The following is a 20,846-nucleotide window of genomic DNA, read 5'->3' as shown; positions in this document are numbered from 1 at the left end:
AATCGCCACACTGTCTTCCACAATGGCTGAACTAATTGACACTCCCAGCAACAGTGTAAAAGTGTTCCTATTTCTCCACATCCTCTCCAGCATCTGCTGTCTCCAGACTTTCTAATCATCACCATTCTAACTGGCGTGAGATGGTCCAAATGACAGGTCACGCTCAGGGCCTGGCAGTCATGGGCTTTCAGTGACGGCCTGAGAGACTCATTTCCGCTACTGATCACGAGCGGTGATCGTTTCAAGGGAGAGGAACAGGGGCCCTGCTTCGATTCAGAATGTTCTCCAAAGGAGAGATACCATCTGTGACTGATGACTAATTCTCTAGCACATGCTCTGTCAGTTTGTTTCTGCTGGTTTTTTGGGGGGAATGGGGGCTGGGGACAGAGTTTCACCCTCGTAGCCCAGACTGGAGTGCAATGGCGTGATCTCAGCTCACGGCAACCTCTGCCTCCCAGGTTCAAGGCATTCTCCTGCCTCAGCCTCCCCAATGGCTGGGATGACAGGCGCCCACCACCACGCCCAGCTAAGTTTTTTGTATTTTTGATAGAGAAGGGTTTTCTCCCTCTTGGCCAGGCTGGTCTAGAACTCCCGGCCTCAAGTGATCTGCCCGCCTCGGCCTCCCAAAGTGCTGCCGTCACAGGCGTGAGCCGTGGTGCCCCGCAGAACAGAGGTTTATGAATTCTGTCTGTTGGAATGGGCTCTGCTTTGGAGCGAGAGAGAAGAGAAAGAGAAATGGAGGGAAGAGGGAGGGGAGAGAGAGACTCAGGAGCTGCTCGTCTCTGAGATGTGAGCACCAGAGTTTGCTGCCAGGGAGCTGGGTGGAGAGTTTACAGAGCCGGGACCCTCACAGGGAAGGTGGTTTTGTTTTTGTCGTTTTTTTGTTTTTTGAGACAGAGCCTCACTCTTGTCGCCCAGGCTGGAATGCAATGGTGCCATCTCGGCTCGCTGCAGCCTCCACATCCTGGGTTCAAGCGATCCTCCTGCCTCAGCCTCCTGAGTAGCTGGGATCACAGGCACCCGCCACCATGTCCAGCTAATTTTTGTAATTTCAGTAGAGACGGGGTTTCTCCCTGTTGGTCAGGCTGGTCTCGAAGTCACAACCTCAGGTGATCCGCCCGCCTCGGCCTCCCGAAGTGCTGGGGTGGATCCAACAAGGAGAAATGGCTCACACCTGTCATCCCAGCACTTTCGGAGGCCAAGGCGGGCGGATCACCTGAGGTCACAAGTTCAAGTCCAGCCTGGCCAGCATGGTGAAGCCCCGTCTCTACTAAAAATACAAAAATTAGCTGGACGTGGTGGTGGGCGCCTGTCATCTGAGTTACCCGGGAGGCTGAGGCAGGAGGAGAATCGCTTGAACCCGGGAGGCGGAGGTTGCAGTGAGCGCAGATCTCACCACGGCACTCCAGCCTGGGTGACAGAGACGGGAATGAGACCAATCCGGCTACACCTGGAAAGTGTGTCGAAGATTTCTTCCGTGGTGGGTAAAGACCTCGTTCTTTCTTCTGGGTGATTTCGGTGTCTACTGAAAGCATCTGACACCCCTCGCTCGGTGTCAGGGATAGTGACAGACGGTGCTTCTGAATGTGGACGTGGTTTTTCTTTCTTTGCTTTGAGACGGTTTCGCTCTTGTGGTCCAGGCTGGGACAAAGTGGTGAGGTCTCGGCTCACCGCAACCTCCGCCTCCCGGGTTCAAGGATTCTCCTGCCTCAGCCTCCCGAGTAGCTGGGACGACAGGTGGCCCCCCACACCCGGCTGATTTTTTTTTTTTTTTGTATTTTTAGTAGGGACGGGGTTTCTCCATGTCAGCCAGGCTGGTCTCGAACCCTCGACCTCAGTGGATCTGCCTGCCTCAGCCTCCCAGAGTGCTGGGATGACAGGTGTGAGCCCCGACACCCGGCTGGAGTTAGCGAGGTGGACAGCGTCACTGATGTGGGCAATTCCCCTCCGTGATGATGGGGGTTCTCCCAGGCAGGTCCCACCGACTTCAAGCGTCCCCGTACAGCCTGGCCGTTGGGTTTGAGAGCCGTGTGTCCGTCATAACGCCACGTAGGAGCTGTCTTTCATCACGAAGGTAAAGCCGGCAAGAGCGACCACAGCAGCGCCTCGGAGGGGCTGCTGGGGAACCTGCGGGGGTGTCCCAGGGGCCTCGGTCTCCCCGGTCTGTGCCCCGCTGGTCCCAGGGCCCTCGGTGTCCCCGGTCTGTGTCCTGCTGGTCCAAGGGGCCTCGGTCTCCCCGGTCTGCGTCCTGCTGGTCCAAGGGGCCTCAGTCTCCCCGGTCTGTGTCCTGCTGGTCCCAGGGGCCTCAGTCTCCCCGCTCTGTGTCCTGCTGGTCCAAGGGGCCTCAGTCTCCCTGGTCTGTGTCCTGCTGGTCCCAGGGGCCTCAGTCTCCCCGGCCTGTGTCCTGCTGGTCCCAGGGGCCTCAGTCTCCCCGGTCTGTGCCCCGCTGGTCCTGCGTGGGTCGGGCTCGGTGCTGGTCAGCTGCAGCAGCAGGGGCTCCTCAAGGCCGGCGTCGGGCTCCCCGCCCGCCAGGCTGGTCAAGGGGGCCAAGTGCTGGGTGTCTCTGATCCATTCCTGCCGGGAGGAAGAAAGAAAGAGAGAAAGGAAGGGAGGGAGGGAGGGAGGGAGGGAGGGAGGGAACGTTCTGGATCAGAAACAATGGACACAGCACCGACGGTGGCCTGAGTATTTCTGGGTTGGTTGGTTGGTTTGTTACTTGGATTTTCTGTTTGTTTCTGGTTGGTTTTCTTGAGACAGACTCTTGCGGTCGCCCAGGCTGGAGTGCAGTGGTGGGATCCCAGCTCACGGCGACCTCCACCTCCCGGGTTCAAGCGATCCTCCTGCCTCAGCCTCCCAAGTAGCTGGGATTGCAGGTGCCCGCCACCACACCCGGGTAATTTTTTTGTTTTTATTAGAGATGAGGTTTCACCATCTTGGCCAGGCTGGTCTCGAACTCCTGACCTCAGGGGATCTGCCCGCCTCGGCCTCCCACAGGGCTGCCATGTCAGGCGTGAGCCACCGCGCCCAACCCTAACGGTCATCGTCCAACAGGGTCAGAGGGACAGACACGTGCGTGGCCCGGCCCTAAATGTCATCATCTGACAGGGTCAGAGGGACACACACGTGCGTGGCCCGGCCCTAACTGTCATCGTCCGACAGGGTCAGAGGGAGATACACGTGCGTGGCCCGGCCCTAAATGTCATCGTCCGACAGGGTCAGAGGGACACACACGTGCGTGGCCCGACGCACCTGCTTGGTGCGGAGAAGGGAAGACGTGGGACCAGGGCGGGTACCTGAAAGTTGCCTTCATGCTTCTCAAAGAGCCCAGGGAAGGTGGATTTCGGGTCTGGCACGCTGGGCATGAGACATTTCTTCAGTCTGAAACGGAGACGGGGAGCGTGGTCACCTGCCATGCAGCCCCCAAGCAGCACGGGCAGGGACCCCAGGGAGAGGTCGAGGCCAGCTGTGGCTGCCCCTCAGAGACCAGTACCCAGGCATAGAGGGGCCTTCCATGTGAACCCAACACACGTGACCCTCCTCGTCCTCCGCAGAGACCCCACCTCCGGGCCCTCACACAGATCCCACCAGGGCTGGGCAAGATGGCTCACACCCGTCACCCCAGCACTTTGGGAGGCCGAGGCAGTTAGATCCCTTGAGCTCAGGAGTTCGAGACCAGCCTGGCCCACATGGTGAAACCCCGTCTCTACTAAAAATACAAAATTCGCCGGGCGTGGTGGCGGGTGCCTGTCATCCCAGCTACTCGGGAGGCTGAGGCGGGAGAATCGGTTGAACCCGGGAGGTGGAGGTTGCCGTGAGCTGAGATCACACCAGTGCACTCCAGCCTGGGCGACAGAGCGAGACTCCATCTCAAAGAAAAAACAAACAAACAAAAAAAAACCCAAAAAGACTATTTCTCAAGGACGATGCCACGTCTCTCTGCATCTGTACTACGGAGCTAATGCACCATCAGAAAAGTGGGCATTGGTGGAAACTGAGGCTGACGGGCATGACCCCATCAGGGGATTGATCTCCCCGTGCCATAGACGCTCTGGAAGCAGAACCTTCCGGCAGTGCGTGTAAGGCGCTTGGCAGGCGTCGTCCTTACCTCTGTAATCTCCATAAAGACAGGACGAGAAGAGGCAGCGTCGCCAGGAGAGCCACGCTGGAAATTAAACTCATCTGGGGTGGCTTTGCCTTGGGGGGCTTTGGCGTGTCTGAGCATGAATCTGAAACACAATAAAAAGGTGCTGGAAGTTCTGAACACGACGCGATGTCCCAATGACTGCTCATCCCGAACCACCGTCCGCATTTTTTTGTTGTTGTTTTGTTTTCTTGGCTGTGTGTTTTGCATTTTGGGGATTTTTTTTGAGACGGAGTTTCACTCTTGCTGCCCAGGCTGGACTGCGCTGGCGCGATCCCGGCTCACGGCAACCTCCGCCTCCCGGGTTCAAGGGATTCTCCTGCCTCAGCCTCCCGAGTAGCTGGGACTATAGACACCCACCACCACACCCGGATAATTCCGTATTTTAATTCGAGAGTTGGTTTCACCACGTTGGCCAGGCTGGTCTCGAACACCTGACCTGAGGTGATCCGCCCGCCTCGGCCTCCCAAAGTGCTGGGATGACAGGTGTGAGCCACTGGACCTAGCTTCTTCTTTTTTTTTTTTAAATATATCAGTGTCAGCAAATGTTTTATTTTTTTTAATTTTATTTATTTATTTATTTATTTATTTATTTATTTTGGAGACAGAATCTCAGCTCACCGCAACCTCCGCCTCCCAGATTCAAGCGATCCTCCTGCCTCAGCCTCCCGAGTAGCTGGGATGACACACGCCCACCACCGCATCTGGCTAATGTTTGTATTTTTAGTAGAGACGGGGTTTCTCCATGTTGGCCAGGCTGGTCTCGAACCCCTGACCTCAGGGGATCCGCCCACCTCAGCCTCCCAAGGTGCTGGGAGTACAGGTGTGAGGCTCTGTGCCTGGTTTTTTTTTTTTTTTTTTTTTTTCGGTAGTGACGGGTCTGTTTTATTTGTTTGTTTGTTTTAATGAACGCTACTGTGAGCACATTCTGATCGCTCTGGAAGATATTCCGGAGAGACAGACCCTGACTATGGACATGGAAGGGTAGTTTCATCCAACACGAGCCCGTTTTCCTTGGAGGCTTGGGGTGACTGGGGGTGTTTATGGCATATGAGAGCTTGCTGTGGGCTATTGCTGGCCGTGTGCCTTAAATGATGCCCCTGAAAACGTACAAGGTGGCTCACGCCTGGCATCCCAACATTGTGGGAGGCCGAGGTGGGAGGATCACCTGAAGCTGGGAGTTCTAGACCAGCCTGACCAACATGGGGAAACCCAGACCCTGGTAAAAATACAAAATTAGCCTGGGTGACAAGAGCAAAACTCATCTCAAAAAACAAACAAACAAACAAACAAACAAACAAACCAAAAAAAAAAACGTATGCCCCCTGAAAACATACTTGTTTTTTGAGACGGAGTTTAGCTCTTGGGGCCCAGGCTGGCGTGCAGCGGCGCAGTCTCAGCTCACCACAAGATTCTCCTCCCGGCCTCCAGCGGTCCTCCTGCCTCAGCCTCCTGCGTGGCTGGACTTACAGGCACGCGCCTCCACGCCCGGCTAATCTTGTATTTTTAGAAGAGTCGCGGTTTCTCCATGCTGCTCAGGCTGGTCTCGAACACCCAACCTCAGGTTGCATCCATGCATCGTGTCCATCAACCTGCCTATCTTTTATCCTATGCCATTATATCTGTCTATTGGTGTCTGTGCCTACATCCATTTCTATCTATCATGTATCTGTGTCTTTAGAAAGATACAGATGTCAATATAACAACATGGAGTTGGGTTTTTTTTTTTTTTAATTTTTATTTTTTTCTGTGAGGGAGTCTTGCTCTGTCACCAGGCTGGAGTGCACTGACCCAATCTGGGATCCCCGCAACGTCCACCTCCTGGGTTCAAGCGAATCTCCTGCCTCAGCCTCTCGAGTAGCTGGGATGACAGGTACCCACCACCACGCCCGGCTCATTTTTGCCCACCTGGGTTTCCGGAAGTGTTGGGGTTACAGGCGTGAGCCCCTGCGCACAGCCTATATCTATATATCTTCATAAATATAAATGGATATAAAGACACATCAGGCTGGCCACGGTGGCTCACATCTGTCATCCCAGTACTTGGGGAGGTCGAGGCAGACAGATCACCGAGGTCAGGAGTTCGAGACCAGCCTGGCCCACATAGTGAAACCCCGTCTGTACTAAAAACGGAGAAATTAGCCAGGCGTGGTGTCGGGTGCCTGTGATCTCAGCTGCTCGGGAGGCTGAGGCAGGAGAATCGCTGGAACCCGGGAGGCGGAGGTGGCTGTGAGCGGAAAGGAATGAAGGAAAGGAAGAAAAAAGATAGACAAAGAAGGAAGGAATGAAAGAAAAAGAAAGAGAAAGAGAAGAAAACAAGGAACTATGTAGATATAAACGGACATAAACATCCGTGCATGTGTTCTGTTCCATGTAGCGGTGTGCGCGTGCCGCTGTGCTGCGTAACAAGCATTACCGGTACGCTCTCCTCTTTGCCAGTGCGTCACCTCCGACCAGTCGCTGGGGTACGTGTCTGACCCGTAGGCGGCATCTGAGGCCTTCACCCTCACCCGCAGAGAGTAGCAGTTCTCGGCGTCCAAGCCTTCTATGGTGACATTGCAGGTGTCTCTTTCTTTGGACTGGACACACACACAGACACACACACACACACAAAATGATGAGTGACATATGGGGACTCAGTTTCACTCTTGTCGCCCAGGCGGGAGTGCCGTGGTATGACCCGGGCTCACTGCAGCCTCCGCCTCCAGGGTTCAAGTGACTCCCCTGACTCAGACTCCCAGGTAGCTGGATTCCTGACACCCGCCACCACGCCTGGCTCATTTTTGTGTTTCTAGTAGAGACGGGGTTTCACCATGTTGACCAGGCTGGTCTCGAACTCCTGACCTCGTGATCCGCCCACCTCGGCCTCCCAAAATGCTGGGATGACAGGCATGTGCCACTGTGCGCAGCCTATGACTATGTAATTTTATAGATATAAATGGATATAAAGATTCAGACGCACAGGCCCGGTGTGGTGGCTCACGCCTGTCATCCTAGCACTTTGGGAGGCCGAGGGAGGTGGATAGCCTGAGCTCACGAGTTCCAGACCAGCCTGGGGAAGACAGTGAAACTCTGTCTCTACAAAAACAAAAAACAAACAAAAAAAGATACAGATACACGTTCTATTCTCTGTATCAATGTATACATATGTAGTATGTATGTGTGTAGATATCTATAGGTACCAATAAGATAGCTCTATATGTACATGTCTATGTGTTTGTGTGTATATATGCATATATATATAAGCTGTGTATATAACGTGTGTATATGTATGTGTGTGTATCTAAACTGTATATATAAGGTATGTATATGGCTGTGTATATATGTGTGTATCTAAGCTGTGTATATAAGGTGTGTGTATATATACGCGTATAAGCTGTGCATATGTGTGTGTATATATATATGTCTAAGCTGTGTATATAGGGTGTGTATATATATATGTGTGTGTGTATATATATCTAAGCTGGGTATATAAAGTATGTATATGTGTGTGTGTGTGTGTATATATGTGTATATCTAAGCTGTGTATATAAGGTGTCTATATATGTGTGTATATACGTGTGTATATATATGTGTATATGTAAGCTGTGTAGATAAGGTGTGTATATATGTTTGAGTATATATGTGTGTATCTAAGCTGTGTATATGAGGTGTGTGTATATATGTGTATCTATATGTGTATATCTGTGTATATAAGGTGTGTATATATAGGTGTGTGTATATATATGTGTATATGTAAGTTGTGTAGATAAGGTGTGTATATATGTTTGAGTATATATGTATGTATCTAAGCTGTCTATATGAGGTGGGTGTATATATGTGTGTGTATGTAAATATGTATATCTAACTGTGTATATAAGGTGTGTACATATAGGTGTGTGTATATATATGTGTGTATCTAAGCTGTGTATATAAGGTGTGTATGTATATATGTGTGTGTGTATATTTCTGAATATCTAAGTTGTATATATAAGGTGTGTATATATATGTCTATATATATAAGCTGCGTATATAAGGTATGTATATATGTGTGCATATATATGTGTATACCTAAGCTGTGTAGATAAGGTGTGTATATATGTTTGAGTATATATATGTGTGTATCTAAGCTGTGTATATGAGGTGTGTATAGATAGGTGTGTATATAATGTGTGTGTATGTATATGTGAATATCTAATTGTGTATATAAGGTGTGTATGTATAGGTGTGCGTATATATATGTGTGTATCTAACCTGTGTATATAAGGTGTGTGGTTAAAAGGTGTTTATATATGGGTGTGTATATATGTGTATAAATCTGTGTATATAAGGTGTTTACATATGTGGTGTATATATGTGTATAAACTGTGTATATAAGGTGTGTATGTATATATGTGTGTATATATAAGGTGTGCATATACATGTGTGTATCCAAGCTGTGTATATAAGGTGTGTATATATAAGGTGTGCATATACATGTGTGTATCCAAGCTGTGTATATAAGATGTGTATATATGTGTGTATATGTGCATATCTAAGCTGTGTATATAAGGTGTGTGTGTATATATGTGTGTATATATAAGGTGTGCCTATGTATGAGCATAACTAAGCTGTGTGTATAAGGTGTGTGTATATATGTATGTGTGTGTATGTGTACATGTGTGTGCATACACACACATTTAAGTAGATGTACAGTCATGCCTTGCTTAGCCGTGGGAACATGTTCTGATAAATGCTTTGTGAGGCGATTTCTTCCTTGAGAGAATATTCCAGAGTTTAGCCGGCTGCACACCTAGGCCGTACGGTCCATTGCTCCTGGGCCACGCACCTGTACAGCACATTACTGGACTGAATACTGTAGACAAACCTCACACGAGGGCAAGTGTTGGTGAATCTAAACACATCCAAACACAGGACAGGTACAGGAAAAATATGGCATAGAAGAAAATAATTGGTCCAGCTGAAGACCCAGACGTCCTTAGGCAGCAAGTGACTGTGTGTGCGTCTGTGTGTGTCTGTGTGTCTGTGTGTGTCTGTGTCTGTATGTGTGTCTGTGTGTGTCCGTGTGTGTCTGTGTGTGTCTGTGTGTCTGTGTGTGTATGTGTGTGTCTGTGTTTCTGTGTGTGTGTCTGTATGTGTCTGCGTGTATGTGTGTGTGTCTGTGTGTGTCTGTCTCTGTGTGTGTCTGTATGTCTGTATGTGTGTCTGTGTCTCTGTGTGCGTGTATGTGTGTGTGTCTCAATGTGTGTGTCAGTGTGTGTGTCTGTGTGTATCTGTGTCTGTATGTGTGTGTGTGTCTGTGTGTGTGTATGTGTCAGTGTGTGTGTCTGTGTGTGTCTCTGTGTGTGTCTGTCTCTGTGCGTGTCTGTATGTATGTGTGTCTGTGTCTCTGTGTGTGTGTATGTGCGTGTGTGTCTCAATGTGTGTGTCAGTGTGTGTGTGTCTGTGTGTATCTGTGTCTGTGTGTGTGTGTCTGTGTGTGAGTGTATGTGTCAGTGTGTGTGTCTGTGTGTGTCTCTGTGTGTGTCTGTCTCTGTGCGTGTCTGTATGTCTGTATGTGTGTCTGTGTCTCTGTGTGTGTGTATGTGCGTGTGTGTCTCAATGTGTCTGTCAGTGTGTGTGTGTCTGTGTGTATCTGTGTCTGTATGTGTGTGTGTGTCTGTGTGTGAGTGTATGTGTCAGTGTGTGTGTCTGTGTGTGGCTCTGTGTGTGTCTATGTGCCTGTGTGTGTCTGTATCTGAGTGTGTGTCTGTGTATGTATCTGAGTGTGTGTGTGTGTCTGTGTCTCTGAGTGTGCGCGTGTATGCCTGTGTGTGTCTATGTGTATGTCTCTGTGTGTGTATGTCTGTGCGTGTGTGTCTGTGTGTACATAGACAGAGATGGAGATACAGAGAGATAGGAATAGAGGGAGATAGATAAACAAATGATAGGTAAATAAATAGATAAAACAGAGATGCTAGATTTCATAGATGATAGATACATAGACAGACAGACGGATAGATTGACACAGATGATAGATAGATGGATAGATGGATAGATAGACATATAGATAAACAGATAGATCCATAGATAGATGATACAGAGAGACGACAGGTACATACATCCACACATATGGTGATAGATAAATACAGAGATCGATAGGATAGGAGGTGATAGAACATAGAGAAATAACAGGTAGCCAGGCAGATCGAGATGACAGATGAGGTAGAGAGTATGACCCAGACGATCGATAGGGCATAGATAGATAAACCAGATACAGATAGAGGAGTAGACAGATAGAACTGAGACAGTCGATACGTAAAATAGAGAGATGATAGATTGAAAGATACAGAGATAGAGACAATAGATACAAATAGATGACAGATAGAGAAATAGATACATACATACATACATATATACATCAATTGATAGATCCGTAGATGGATAGATACATAGATAGATAGATGATAGATAGATACGTACATATATAGATCAATAGATAGATAGACAGATGGATAGATACATAGATAGATGAATATAGATAGATGATAGATATACACATACATGTGTATAGATTAATTGATAGATAGATTCATAGATAGATAGATGGATAGACAGATGAACGGACAGACAGGTGGATAGATAGATAGATAGATACATAGATAAACAGATGAACAGACAGACGGATGGCTAAATGGATAGATAGACACACAGATAAATAGATAGACATAGATAGATGATAGATAGATGGATAGATAGACATATATATAAATAGATAGATGATAGATAGATCCATAAATTGATAGATCAATGGATAGATACATAGATAGATGAATAGATATAGATAGGTGATAGATACACACATACATATGTTTATAGATCAATTGATACCTAGATAGATCCATAGATAGACAGACAGATGGATAGATAGATGAACAGACAGACAGATGGATAGATAGATAGATAGATAGGTAGGTAGGTAGATAGACATAGATAGATGATGGAAAGATAGATAGATGGATAGATAGACATATAGATAAATATATAGATGATAGATCCATAGACAGATAGGTAGACATATACACAGATAGACAGATAGATGATAGATAGATGAATAGATAGATAGATATAGATAGATAAACAGATGGATAGACACATAGATAAAGAGATGATAGATCCATATATAGATAGATGAACAGCAGATGGATGGATAGATGGATAGATAGACACATAGATGGATAGATAGACACGGTAATTTGGCTGTGTAAATAGATAGACATAGATGATAGATAGATAAACAGACACATGGAGAGATGAATAGATAGACACATAGATAAACAGATGATAGATAGATCCATATATAGGTAGATGAACAGCAGATGAATGGACAGATGGATAAGTAGACACATCAACAGGCAGATGGATGACAGATAGATTCATAGATAGATAGATGAACGGCAGACGAATGGACAGATGGATAAGGAGACACATGAACAGACAGATGGATGACAGATAGATTCATAGATAGATAGATGAACAGCAGACGAATGGACAGATGGATAAGTAGACACATCAACAGACAGATGGATGACAGATAGATTCATACATAGATAGATGAACGGCAGACGAATGGATAGATGGATAAGGAGACACATGAACAGACAGATGGATGACAGATAGATTCATACATAGATAGATGAACGGCAGACGAATGGATAGATGGATAAGGAGACACATGAACAGACAGATGGATGACAGATAGATTCATACATAGATGAACAGCAGACGAATGGACAGATGGATAAGTAGACACATCAACAGACAGATGGATGACAGATAGATTCATAGATAGATAGATGAACAGCAGACGAATGGACAGATGGATAAGGAGACACATGAACAGGCAGATGGATGACAGATAGATTCATAGATAGATAGATGAACGGCAGACGAATGGACAGATGGATAAGGAGACACATCAACAGGCAGATGGATGACAGATAGATTCATAGATAGATAGATGAACGGCAGACGAATGGACAGATGGATAAGGAGACACATCAACAGGCAGATGGATGACAGATAGATTCATAGATAGATGAACAGCAGACGAATGGACAGATGGATAAGGAGACACATCAACAGGCAGATGGATGACAGATAGATTCATAGATAGATAGATGAACAGCAGACGAATGGACAGATGGATAAGGAGACACATGAACAGGCAGATGGATGACAGATAGATTCATAGATAGATGAACGGCAGACGAATGGACAGATGGATAAGGAGACACATCAACAGGCAGATGGATGACAGATAGATTCATAGATAGATAGATGAACGGCAGACGAATGGACAGATGGATAAGGAGACACATGAACAGACAGATGGATGACAGATAGATTCATACATAGATAGATGAACAGCAGACGAATGGACAGATGGATAAGGAGACACATCAACAGCCAGATGGATGACAGATAGATTCATAGATGGCTAGACAGACTGATGGACGGACAGCCAAACTGTCGGCTCTCTTTCTCTGGAGCCCCCTCAGAGACACAGAGAGAGTCACAGACAAGTCACGCTGGACTAGAGCTGTCTCAGGAAGAGACAGCAGAGTGGAATTCAGGTCCCGAGGGGATCTGGGGTCTGATCAGCACCACGTCCCACAGCCCGTATCCGGGGGACACTCAGCCACCACGGCCGCCCGCCTCACCTGCCACTTGGAGTCGAATCTGCTCTGGTGCTGGACCTCGTAGACGAGATACTTGTACATCAGGTCAGGACACGTCACTGTGACTGCGTCGCGACGCCACTCGAAGCTCACGGCCTTCGGGGAGCCGGGTTTCACTGAGAAGAAGAAATAAGAGAACCATCACCTCACAGGGAGAACCCCACATCCCTCCCCGCTGAGCGGAGCGCCTCAGGCCTGCCATCCCAGCACTGTGGGAGGCCGAGGCAGGGGGATCACCTGAGGTCGGGAGTTCGAGACCAGCCTGGCCAACATGGTGAAACCCCGTCTCTACTAAAAATACAAAAATTAGCCGGCGTGGTGGGAGGTGCCTGTCATCCCGGCTCCTCGGGAGGCTGAGGCAGGAGGATCGCTTGAACCCGGGAGGCGGAGGTTGCCGTGAGTGAAGACCCCGCAATGGCAGTGCAGCCTGGGGGACACACTGAGAAAAGAAAGAAAAGAAAGAGAGGGAGAGAGAGAACGAAAACCCAGTGGCTGAGATGAGGGTGAGAGAGCATTTCCTGCTCTTTCTGTGTGTCTGTGTGCGTATGTGCGTCTATGTGTGTCTGTATCTGTGTGTGTGTCTGTGTGTGTATGTCTGTATGTGTGCATGTGTCTGTCTCTGTGTATCTGCATCTGTATATGTGTCTGTGTGTGTCTCTGTGTGTATATGTGTGTCTGTGTGTTTGCGTGCCTGTGTGTGCCTCTGTGTGTCTGTGTCTGTGTGTATATGTGTGTCTGTGTCTGTATGTTTGTGTGTCTATGTTGTCTGTCTGTGTGTCTGTGTTTGTATGTATGTCTGTGCCTGTGTGTGTAAGTGTGTCTCTATGTGTATACGTCTCTGTGTTTGTGTAACTGTGTGTGTCTGTGTGTATATGTGTCTGTGTGTCTGTGTGTGTCTGTGTGTCTATGTGTGTCTGTGTGTCTGTGTATGTCTGTGCATCTGTGTCTGTGTGTGTATGTGTCTGTATGTGTGTCTGTGTCTGTCTCTGTGTGTGTATCTGCATCTGTCTGTCTGTGTGTGTCTTTTTGTGTATATGTGTGTCTGTGTGGGTGTGTTTATATGTGTGTCTGTGTCTCTATGTATGTGTGTTCTGTGTGTTTGTGTGTCTGTGTGTCTGTGTCTGTGTGTATATGTATGTCTCTCTGTGTATATGTGTCTCTATGTTTGCGTGCCTCTGTGTGTGTGTGTGTGTGTGTGTGTGTGTGTGTGTGTGGGCAAGGGCACCACAGGGCATCTCTGATTCATTCCCCTATTTATTTATTTATTTATTTGAGATGGAGTCTCACTGTGTTGCCCAGGCTGGAGTGCAGTGGTGTGATCTCGGCTCACTGGAATCTCTGCCTTCCGTGTTCAAGCGATTCTCCTGCCTCAGCCTCCCCACTAGCTGGGATTACACACGCGTGCAACCACCACGCCTGGCTAATTTCTTTGTATTTTTTAGTAGAGAAGGGGAGGTGAGCTTGATTTTCAATCGCTACAGTAATCCATTGATCCGGCGACTGCTATGAGCTTGCTTTTCAGTACTTACGGGAATGAGCTGAAGAAAGTACTGAAAAGTGTGACGGGGCTGCTTTACTATAGTTGTGGTAATCATTGATCCTGCGACCAGCATGAGCTTGCTTTGCAGTAGTGACGGGACTGAGCAGAAGGAAATACTGAAAACTATGGTGGCCGTGCTTTAGAATAGTTGTGGTAATCATTGATCCGGGGACTGGCCTGAACTCGCTTTCCAGTACTTACGGCAATGAGCTGAAGGAACTATTGAAAAGCATAGTGGGCTTCCTTTAGAATCGTTATGGTAATCATTGATCCGGTGATTGGCATGAGCTTGCTTTCCAGTACTTACTTGACGGAGCTGATGAAAATACTGAGAAGTATGGTGGGCCTGCTTTATAATAGTTATGGTAATCATTGATCCGGCTAACGGCATGAGCTTGCTTTCCAGTACTTACGGGAATGAGCTGAAGGAAATACTGAAAACTATGGTAGGCGTGCTTTAGAATAGTTGTGGTAATCATTGATCCGGGGACTGGCTTGAGCTCGCTTTCCAGTACTTACAGCAATGAGCTGAAGGAAATACTGAAAAGCATAGTGGGCTTCCTTTAGAATCGTTATGGTAATCATCGATCCGGCGACCGGCATGAGCTCGCTTTCCAGTACTTACGGGAATGAGCTGACGGAAACACTGAAAAGCATGGTGGGCTCGCTTTAGGATAGTTAGGGTAATCATCGATCCGGCGACCGGCATGAGCTTGCTTTCCAGTACTTACGGGAATGAGCTGAAGGAAATACTGAAAACTATAGTGGGCTCGCTTTAGGATAGTTGTGGTAATTATTGATCAGGCTACCGTCATGAGCTCGCTTTCCAGTACTTACGGGAATGAGCTGAAGGAAATACTGAAAACTATGGTGGGCTCGCTTTAGGATAGTTGTGGTAATTATTGATCAGGCTACCGTCATGAGCTTGCTTTCCAGTACTTACGGGAATGAGCTGAAGGAAATACTGAAAACTATAGTGGGCTCGCTTTAGGATAGTTGTGGTAATTATGGATCCGGCGACCGGCATGAGCTCGCTTTCCAGTACTTACGGGAATGAGCTGAAGGAAATACTGAGACGCACGGTGGGCTCGCTTTAGGATACTTACGGTACTCATAGATCCAGCGACTGGCGCTGAAAACGGGGTGCGTCCCGTTCCGGATGGAGAAACTGAGAATGTCGTCTTTCTGCTGTGCGTGTAGGAGGCACCCCGAAGTGTGACCCTGGTGGACGATGTACTTGGGGCACTGGTGATAGGCCTCATCGGAGTGGAATCTGGGGTGGAAAATGACACCAGTCACCAATATTCCCTCCTTCCCTCCCTCCTTCTGCCTTTTTTCCGTCTGGCTCTGTCCCCCCCACCCCCTGCCATGTCGGCCCCCCGCAGCCTCCGCCTCCGGGGCTCCAGCGATTGTCCGGGCTCAGCCTCCTGAGATAATGTTTCCATTTTTAGTAGACATGGGGTTTGACCATGTGGACCGGGCTGGTCTTGAACTCGTGACTTCAGGGGATCCACCCGCCGTGGCCTCCCAAAGTGCTGGGATGACGGGGCATGAGCCACCACGTCCTGTGTGCTTGTGTCTGTGTGTGTCTGTCTGTGTGTGTCTGTGTGTGTGTCTGTGTGTGTGTCTGTCTACGTCTGTGTGTGTATGTGTGTCTCTGTGTGTGTGTCTGTGTGTGTGTGTCTGTGTGTGTGTCTGTATCTGTGTATTTGTGTGTGTGTGTCTGTGTGTGTCTCTGTATCTGTGTATTTGTGTGTGTGTCTGTGTGTGTATCTGTGTCTGTGTGTCTCTGTGTATCTGTGTCTGTGTGTGTGTGTCTGTGTGTATCTGTGTGTGTGTATCTGTGTCTGTGACTCTGTGTGTGTCTCTGTGTGTGTCTGTGCGTCTCTGTGTCTGTGTGTGTGTCTGTGTTTGTGTCTGTATCTGTGTATTTGTGTGTTTGTGTCTGTGTGTGTATCTGTGTCTGTGTGTGTCTCTGTGTATCTGTGTCTGTGTGTGTGTCTGTGTGTCTGTGTGTATCTGTGTGTGTATCTGTGTCTGTGACTCTGTGTGTGTCTCTGTGTGTGTCTGTGTGTCTCTGTGTCTGTCTGTGTGTCTCTGTGTCTGTGTGTGTGTGTCTGTGTCTCTGTGTGTGTCTCGATGTCTGTGTGTCTGTGTGTATCTGTGTCTGTGTCTGTATCTGTCTGTGTGTCTGTGTGTATCTGTGTGTGTTTATCTATGTGTCTGTATCTGTATCTCTGTGTGTGTGTGTGTGTGTGTGTGTGTGTGTGTGTAGGCAAGGGTACCGCAGGGCATCTCTGATTCATTCCCGTATTTATTCATTTATTTCAGAAGAAGACTCGCTCTGTTGCCCCGGCTGCCTTCCGAGTTCAACTGTTTTTTTGTTTTTTTTTTTTAATAGCATGTAACCCACACAGCGGCCGTTTCTCACTGCACATTGTCACCTGGTCCCCAGCTAGGATCTCTCGTCACTGACTTCAGTGACCCTTCCTGACAGCCAACTAAGCCAGACCTGTGCAAGGAGAAAACCGTCCTCTCTCACAAGTGCTTGAACCCCTCGAAGGCTTCCTGTACGGGGCCGCACTGTAACCTTGCAGAATTCACGCTCTGTGACGTCCCCAGTCCCAGAACCTGGGAACAGAATCTTACCCACAAACAGGGTCTTTGCAGATACGATTAGGTCAGGACTGAAATAAAAGCATCCTGGGTGACTGTGAGCCCGCAATCCCATTAGAATATTTTTATGGCCGGACACGGTCGCTCACCCCTGGAATCCCAGCACTTTGGGAGGCCGAGGCGGGCCGGGTTCAGGCAAATCTCCTGCCTCAGCCTCCCGAGTAGCTGGGATTGATGATAGGCGGCCGCCAGCATGCCCAGCTATTTTTTTTTTTTTTTTTGGTACTTTTAGTAGAGATGGGTTTCATCATGTTGGCCAGGCTGGTCTTGAACTCCTGACCTTGTGATCCACCTGCCTCGGCCTCCCCAAGTTCAAATCCCAGCACTTTCGAAATCTGAGGCAGGTGGATCACCTGAGGTCAGGAGTTCGAGAGCAGCCTGGCCAACATGGTGAAACCCTGTCTCTACTAAAAATATGGAATATTACCCAGGCGTGGTGATAGGTGCCGGCAATCCCAGCCACAGGGGAGGCTGAGGCAGGAGGATCGCTTGAACCGGGGAGGCGGAGGTCGCAGTGAGCTGAGATCACAGCACTGCACTCCAACCCGGGCGATAGAGCGAGACTCCAAAAATTAAATAAAACTAAAATAGATAAATCAATAAATACAGGCTGGGTGTGGTGACTCACACCTGTAACTTCAGCACTTTGGGAGGCCGGGACAGGTGAATCACCTCAGGTCAGGAGTTCGAGACCAGCCTGGCCAACATGGTGAAACTCCGTCTCTACTAAAAATACAAAAATTAGCTGGATGTGGAGGCACGCCCCAGTAACCCCAGCTACTCCAGAGGCGGAGGCAGGAGAATAGCTTGAACCTGGGAGGCGGAGGTTGCGGTGAGCCGAGATCGCGCCACTGCACTCCAGTTTGGGCAAGAGAGCAACACTCCATCTCCAAAAAAAAAAGAAAGAAAATGAATAATGTAGGTGATCTTCCTGACTCACCTATCCCTCAGCAAGAAGGTTGGGGAAACGGGCTTGTGGTTTTGGTGAGGGCTGAGGGTGACGCAGAACAAACATTGAGACTTTCAGAGTCTGAAGCTTCACACCTTCGATTTCTGTCATTCCCGAATTGCAGACGGCTCAGAAGAGCCACCTGGGCGCCACCCCCACGTCAGGATTCGCTTTCTGACAGCATTCACCTGTAACAGAACGTCAAGCTGGTCCCAGAGTATTCGCTGGCGTTCCAAGTGATTTGCACGACTTCTAAATTGAAGTAGATGATCTGAACTTGTATTCTTTCTCCTGCACACAGAGAGACACAGGTAGAAACGTAACGAAAAGAAGCCAGCACTTTCATCCTAACAATGAGACGCTCATTTACAAACGACAGAGGACTGGCCACAGCTGTCACCCCAGCACTTTGGGCGGCCGAGGAGGGTGGATCAGCTGAGGTCGGGAGTCCGAGACCAACCTGGCCAACATGGTGAAACCCCGTCTCTCCTAAAAATACAAAAATTAGCCAGATGTGGTGGAGGGCACCTGTAGTCCCAGGTGCAAAAAAAAAAAAAAAAAAAAAGAAAGAAAGAAAGAAACAAAGAAAGAAAACAACAGAAAAAGAAATAAGTCCTTCCATCTTTGCTTGAAACATTACTTAGACTTCACTAAGTTTGAGGTTTCAAGATGTCCTGGTTTGCAATTCAGAAAGTGGTCAATGGGGATCTTTTAAGATACAGCAAATATGTGGTGATATTTTGGACGATGGGAGCCACGTCTGTCACTGTCAGAGAAGTCAGTTACAGGTTTGGAATACAGGCTAGAGTGAAACTCGCCATGCTGGAGTCTAAGTGGACGTATCTGTGGGGTGGATAGATAGTAATACTAGATAGAGTTGTATAGAGGATGATAGAAATAGACAGAAACAGACACATAAGGATGCCTGGGTGGATGGATGAATAGATGGACAGGTGGGTGTACAGACGGAAGGTAAGTGGATGGATGGGTGGATGCGCGAGTGGATGCATGCTTAAATGGATGAACAGATAGGTGGATGGCTGGGTGAATGCGTGGATGGATATGGAGATGTGTACGTGGATGGGTGGGTGCACAGATGTATTAGTGGATGGATGGATGGATGGCTGGATGGAAGGATGGATAGTAGATGGTTGGATGACAGATTGATGGGTGGATGGATGGGTTGATGGGTGGGTGGATATGGAGATGTGTACATGAATGGGTGTGTGGATGGATGTATTGGTGGATGGAGGGATGGACGGATGTATAGTAGATGGGTGGATAAAGGATTAATGGGTGGATGGATGGATGGATAAGTGCATGACAGAATGGATGGGTGCATGGGCGTACTAGTGGATGGATGGATGGATGGATGGATGGATGGATGGATGGATGGATAAGTGGATGACAGAATGGGTGGGTGCGTGGATGTATTGGTGGATTGATGGATGGATTGATGGATGGATGGACGGATGGATGGATGGATGCATGGACGGATGGATGGATGGATGGATGGATAAGTGGATGACAGAATGGGTGGGTGCATGGATGTATTGATGTATGGATGGATGGATGGACGGATGGATGGATAGATGGATGGATAATGGATGACAGAATGAGTGGGTGCATGGATGTATTGGTGGATTGATGGATGGATGGATGGATGGATGGATGGATGGATGGATGATGGATGGATGGATGGATGGATGGATGGATGGATGGATGGATAAGTGGATGACAGAATGGGTGGGTGCATGGATGTATTGGTGGATTGATGGATGGATGGATGGATGGATGGATGGATGGATGGATGATGGATGGATGGACGGATGGATGGATGGATGGATGGATAAGTGGATGACAGAATGGGTGGGTGCATGGATGTATTGGTGGATTGATGGATGGATGGATGGATGGATGGATGGATGGACGGATGGATGGATGCATGGATAAAAGTGCGGGTAAATGCATGGGTGGATGGATGGTTTGATGGGTGGGTGCGGGGATGTATTGGTGGATGGATGGATGGATGGCTCATAGATGGGTGGATGGTAGGTGGATGGTTCGATAGATGGACAAGCGGATAGATGGACGTGTGTGAAAGGGTGAGTGGATGGATGGGTGGGTGGATGGGTGGATGGGTGGGTGGGTTTATGGGTGGGTAAATGCCTGGGTGGACGGAGGCTTCGATGAGGGGGTGGATGGATGGTGGATGGATGGATGGAAAATAGATGAATGAGTGGTGGATGGATGGATAGAAGACGAATGGGAAAAGTCAGATGAGATCAATTGATGGATAGTTTAAAAATTAATATATCTACCCATCAATCCATCAAGAGATAAACACTCAGACACACAGCCACACACACACACACAGCCACACACACACACAGAATTCCTAGTGTAGTTCTGGCTACCAAGAGGGCATGTGTCTCACCGCAGCTACTTGGCAAGTTGAGGCAGGAAAATTGCTTGAACCCGGGAGGGGGAGGTTGCAGTGAGACAAGATCACGCCAGGGCCCTCCAGCCTGGGCGACCGAGCGAGACACCGTCTCATAACTAACAAAAAGAAATGAATGAGTGAAGGCTGCAGACTCACTGTTGAGTCTGAAAGAAGCGCCTGGTTGCAAAGGAAACCCGAAACCCCAACTGCGAGAAGAGGGTGTTTGAATAAAGGACGTTGGAGGCGGGGGAGCGGCTGTGTCTTACCTGTGGCATCTTGCCCCGAAGTCACCCGGCCTCCCTCCAGGACGGCGGCAGCTCCGCACAGCAGAAGGAGCGTCCTCATGCCTGGAACGGGCGCAGGAGTGAGGCCCGCGGGCACCCACGGGGAGGAGAAGT

At 48.4% G+C, this 20,846-nt stretch overlaps 1 protein-coding gene across 1 annotated transcript; it reads right to left on the bottom strand.

Annotated features, from left to right (window-relative positions):
* Nucleotides 1–1,266: 1,266 nt before the first annotated feature.
* On the bottom strand, nucleotides 1,267–20,793 carry CRLF2 (cytokine receptor like factor 2). Its single transcript, XM_039463498.2, has 9 exons — nucleotides 20,715–20,793; nucleotides 18,194–18,296; nucleotides 15,487–15,653; nucleotides 12,823–12,956; nucleotides 6,558–6,720; nucleotides 4,106–4,226; nucleotides 3,294–3,378; nucleotides 2,422–2,574; nucleotides 1,267–2,148 (listed from the first exon to the last, which is right to left on the bottom strand). Exons 1-9 carry the CDS (start codon nucleotides 20,791–20,793, stop codon nucleotides 2,038–2,040), a joined length of 1,116 nt encoding a protein of 371 aa, XP_039319432.1. The 3' UTR covers nucleotides 1,267–2,037.
* Nucleotides 20,794–20,846: the final 53 nt, after the last annotated feature.

Source organism: Saimiri boliviensis, chromosome Y (assembly GCF_048565385.1).
Source record: "Saimiri boliviensis isolate mSaiBol1 chromosome Y, mSaiBol1.pri, whole genome shotgun sequence".
Lineage (NCBI taxonomy): Eukaryota > Metazoa > Chordata > Mammalia > Primates > Cebidae > Saimiri > Saimiri boliviensis.
This window is presented reverse-complemented; position numbering and strand designations above follow the sequence as displayed.

What these genes read in the sequence shown, in the direction of transcription:
- CRLF2 (XM_039463498.2), bottom strand. Translation starts at nt 20,793, where the DNA reads ATGAGGACGCTCCTTCTGCTGTGCGGAGCTGCCGCCGTCCTGGAGGGA. An exon ending in GCAAAGAGGAGAGCGTACCG is followed by an intron (nt 4,227 to 6,557) that starts GTAATGCTTGTT and finishes ATTGTGTTTCAG; the next exon opens with ATTCATGCTCAGACACGCCA. An exon ending in CACAGACCGGGGAGACTGAG is followed by an intron (nt 2,149 to 2,421) that starts GCCCCTGGGACC and finishes GGGGAGACCGAG; the next exon opens with GCCCCTGGGACACCCCCGCA.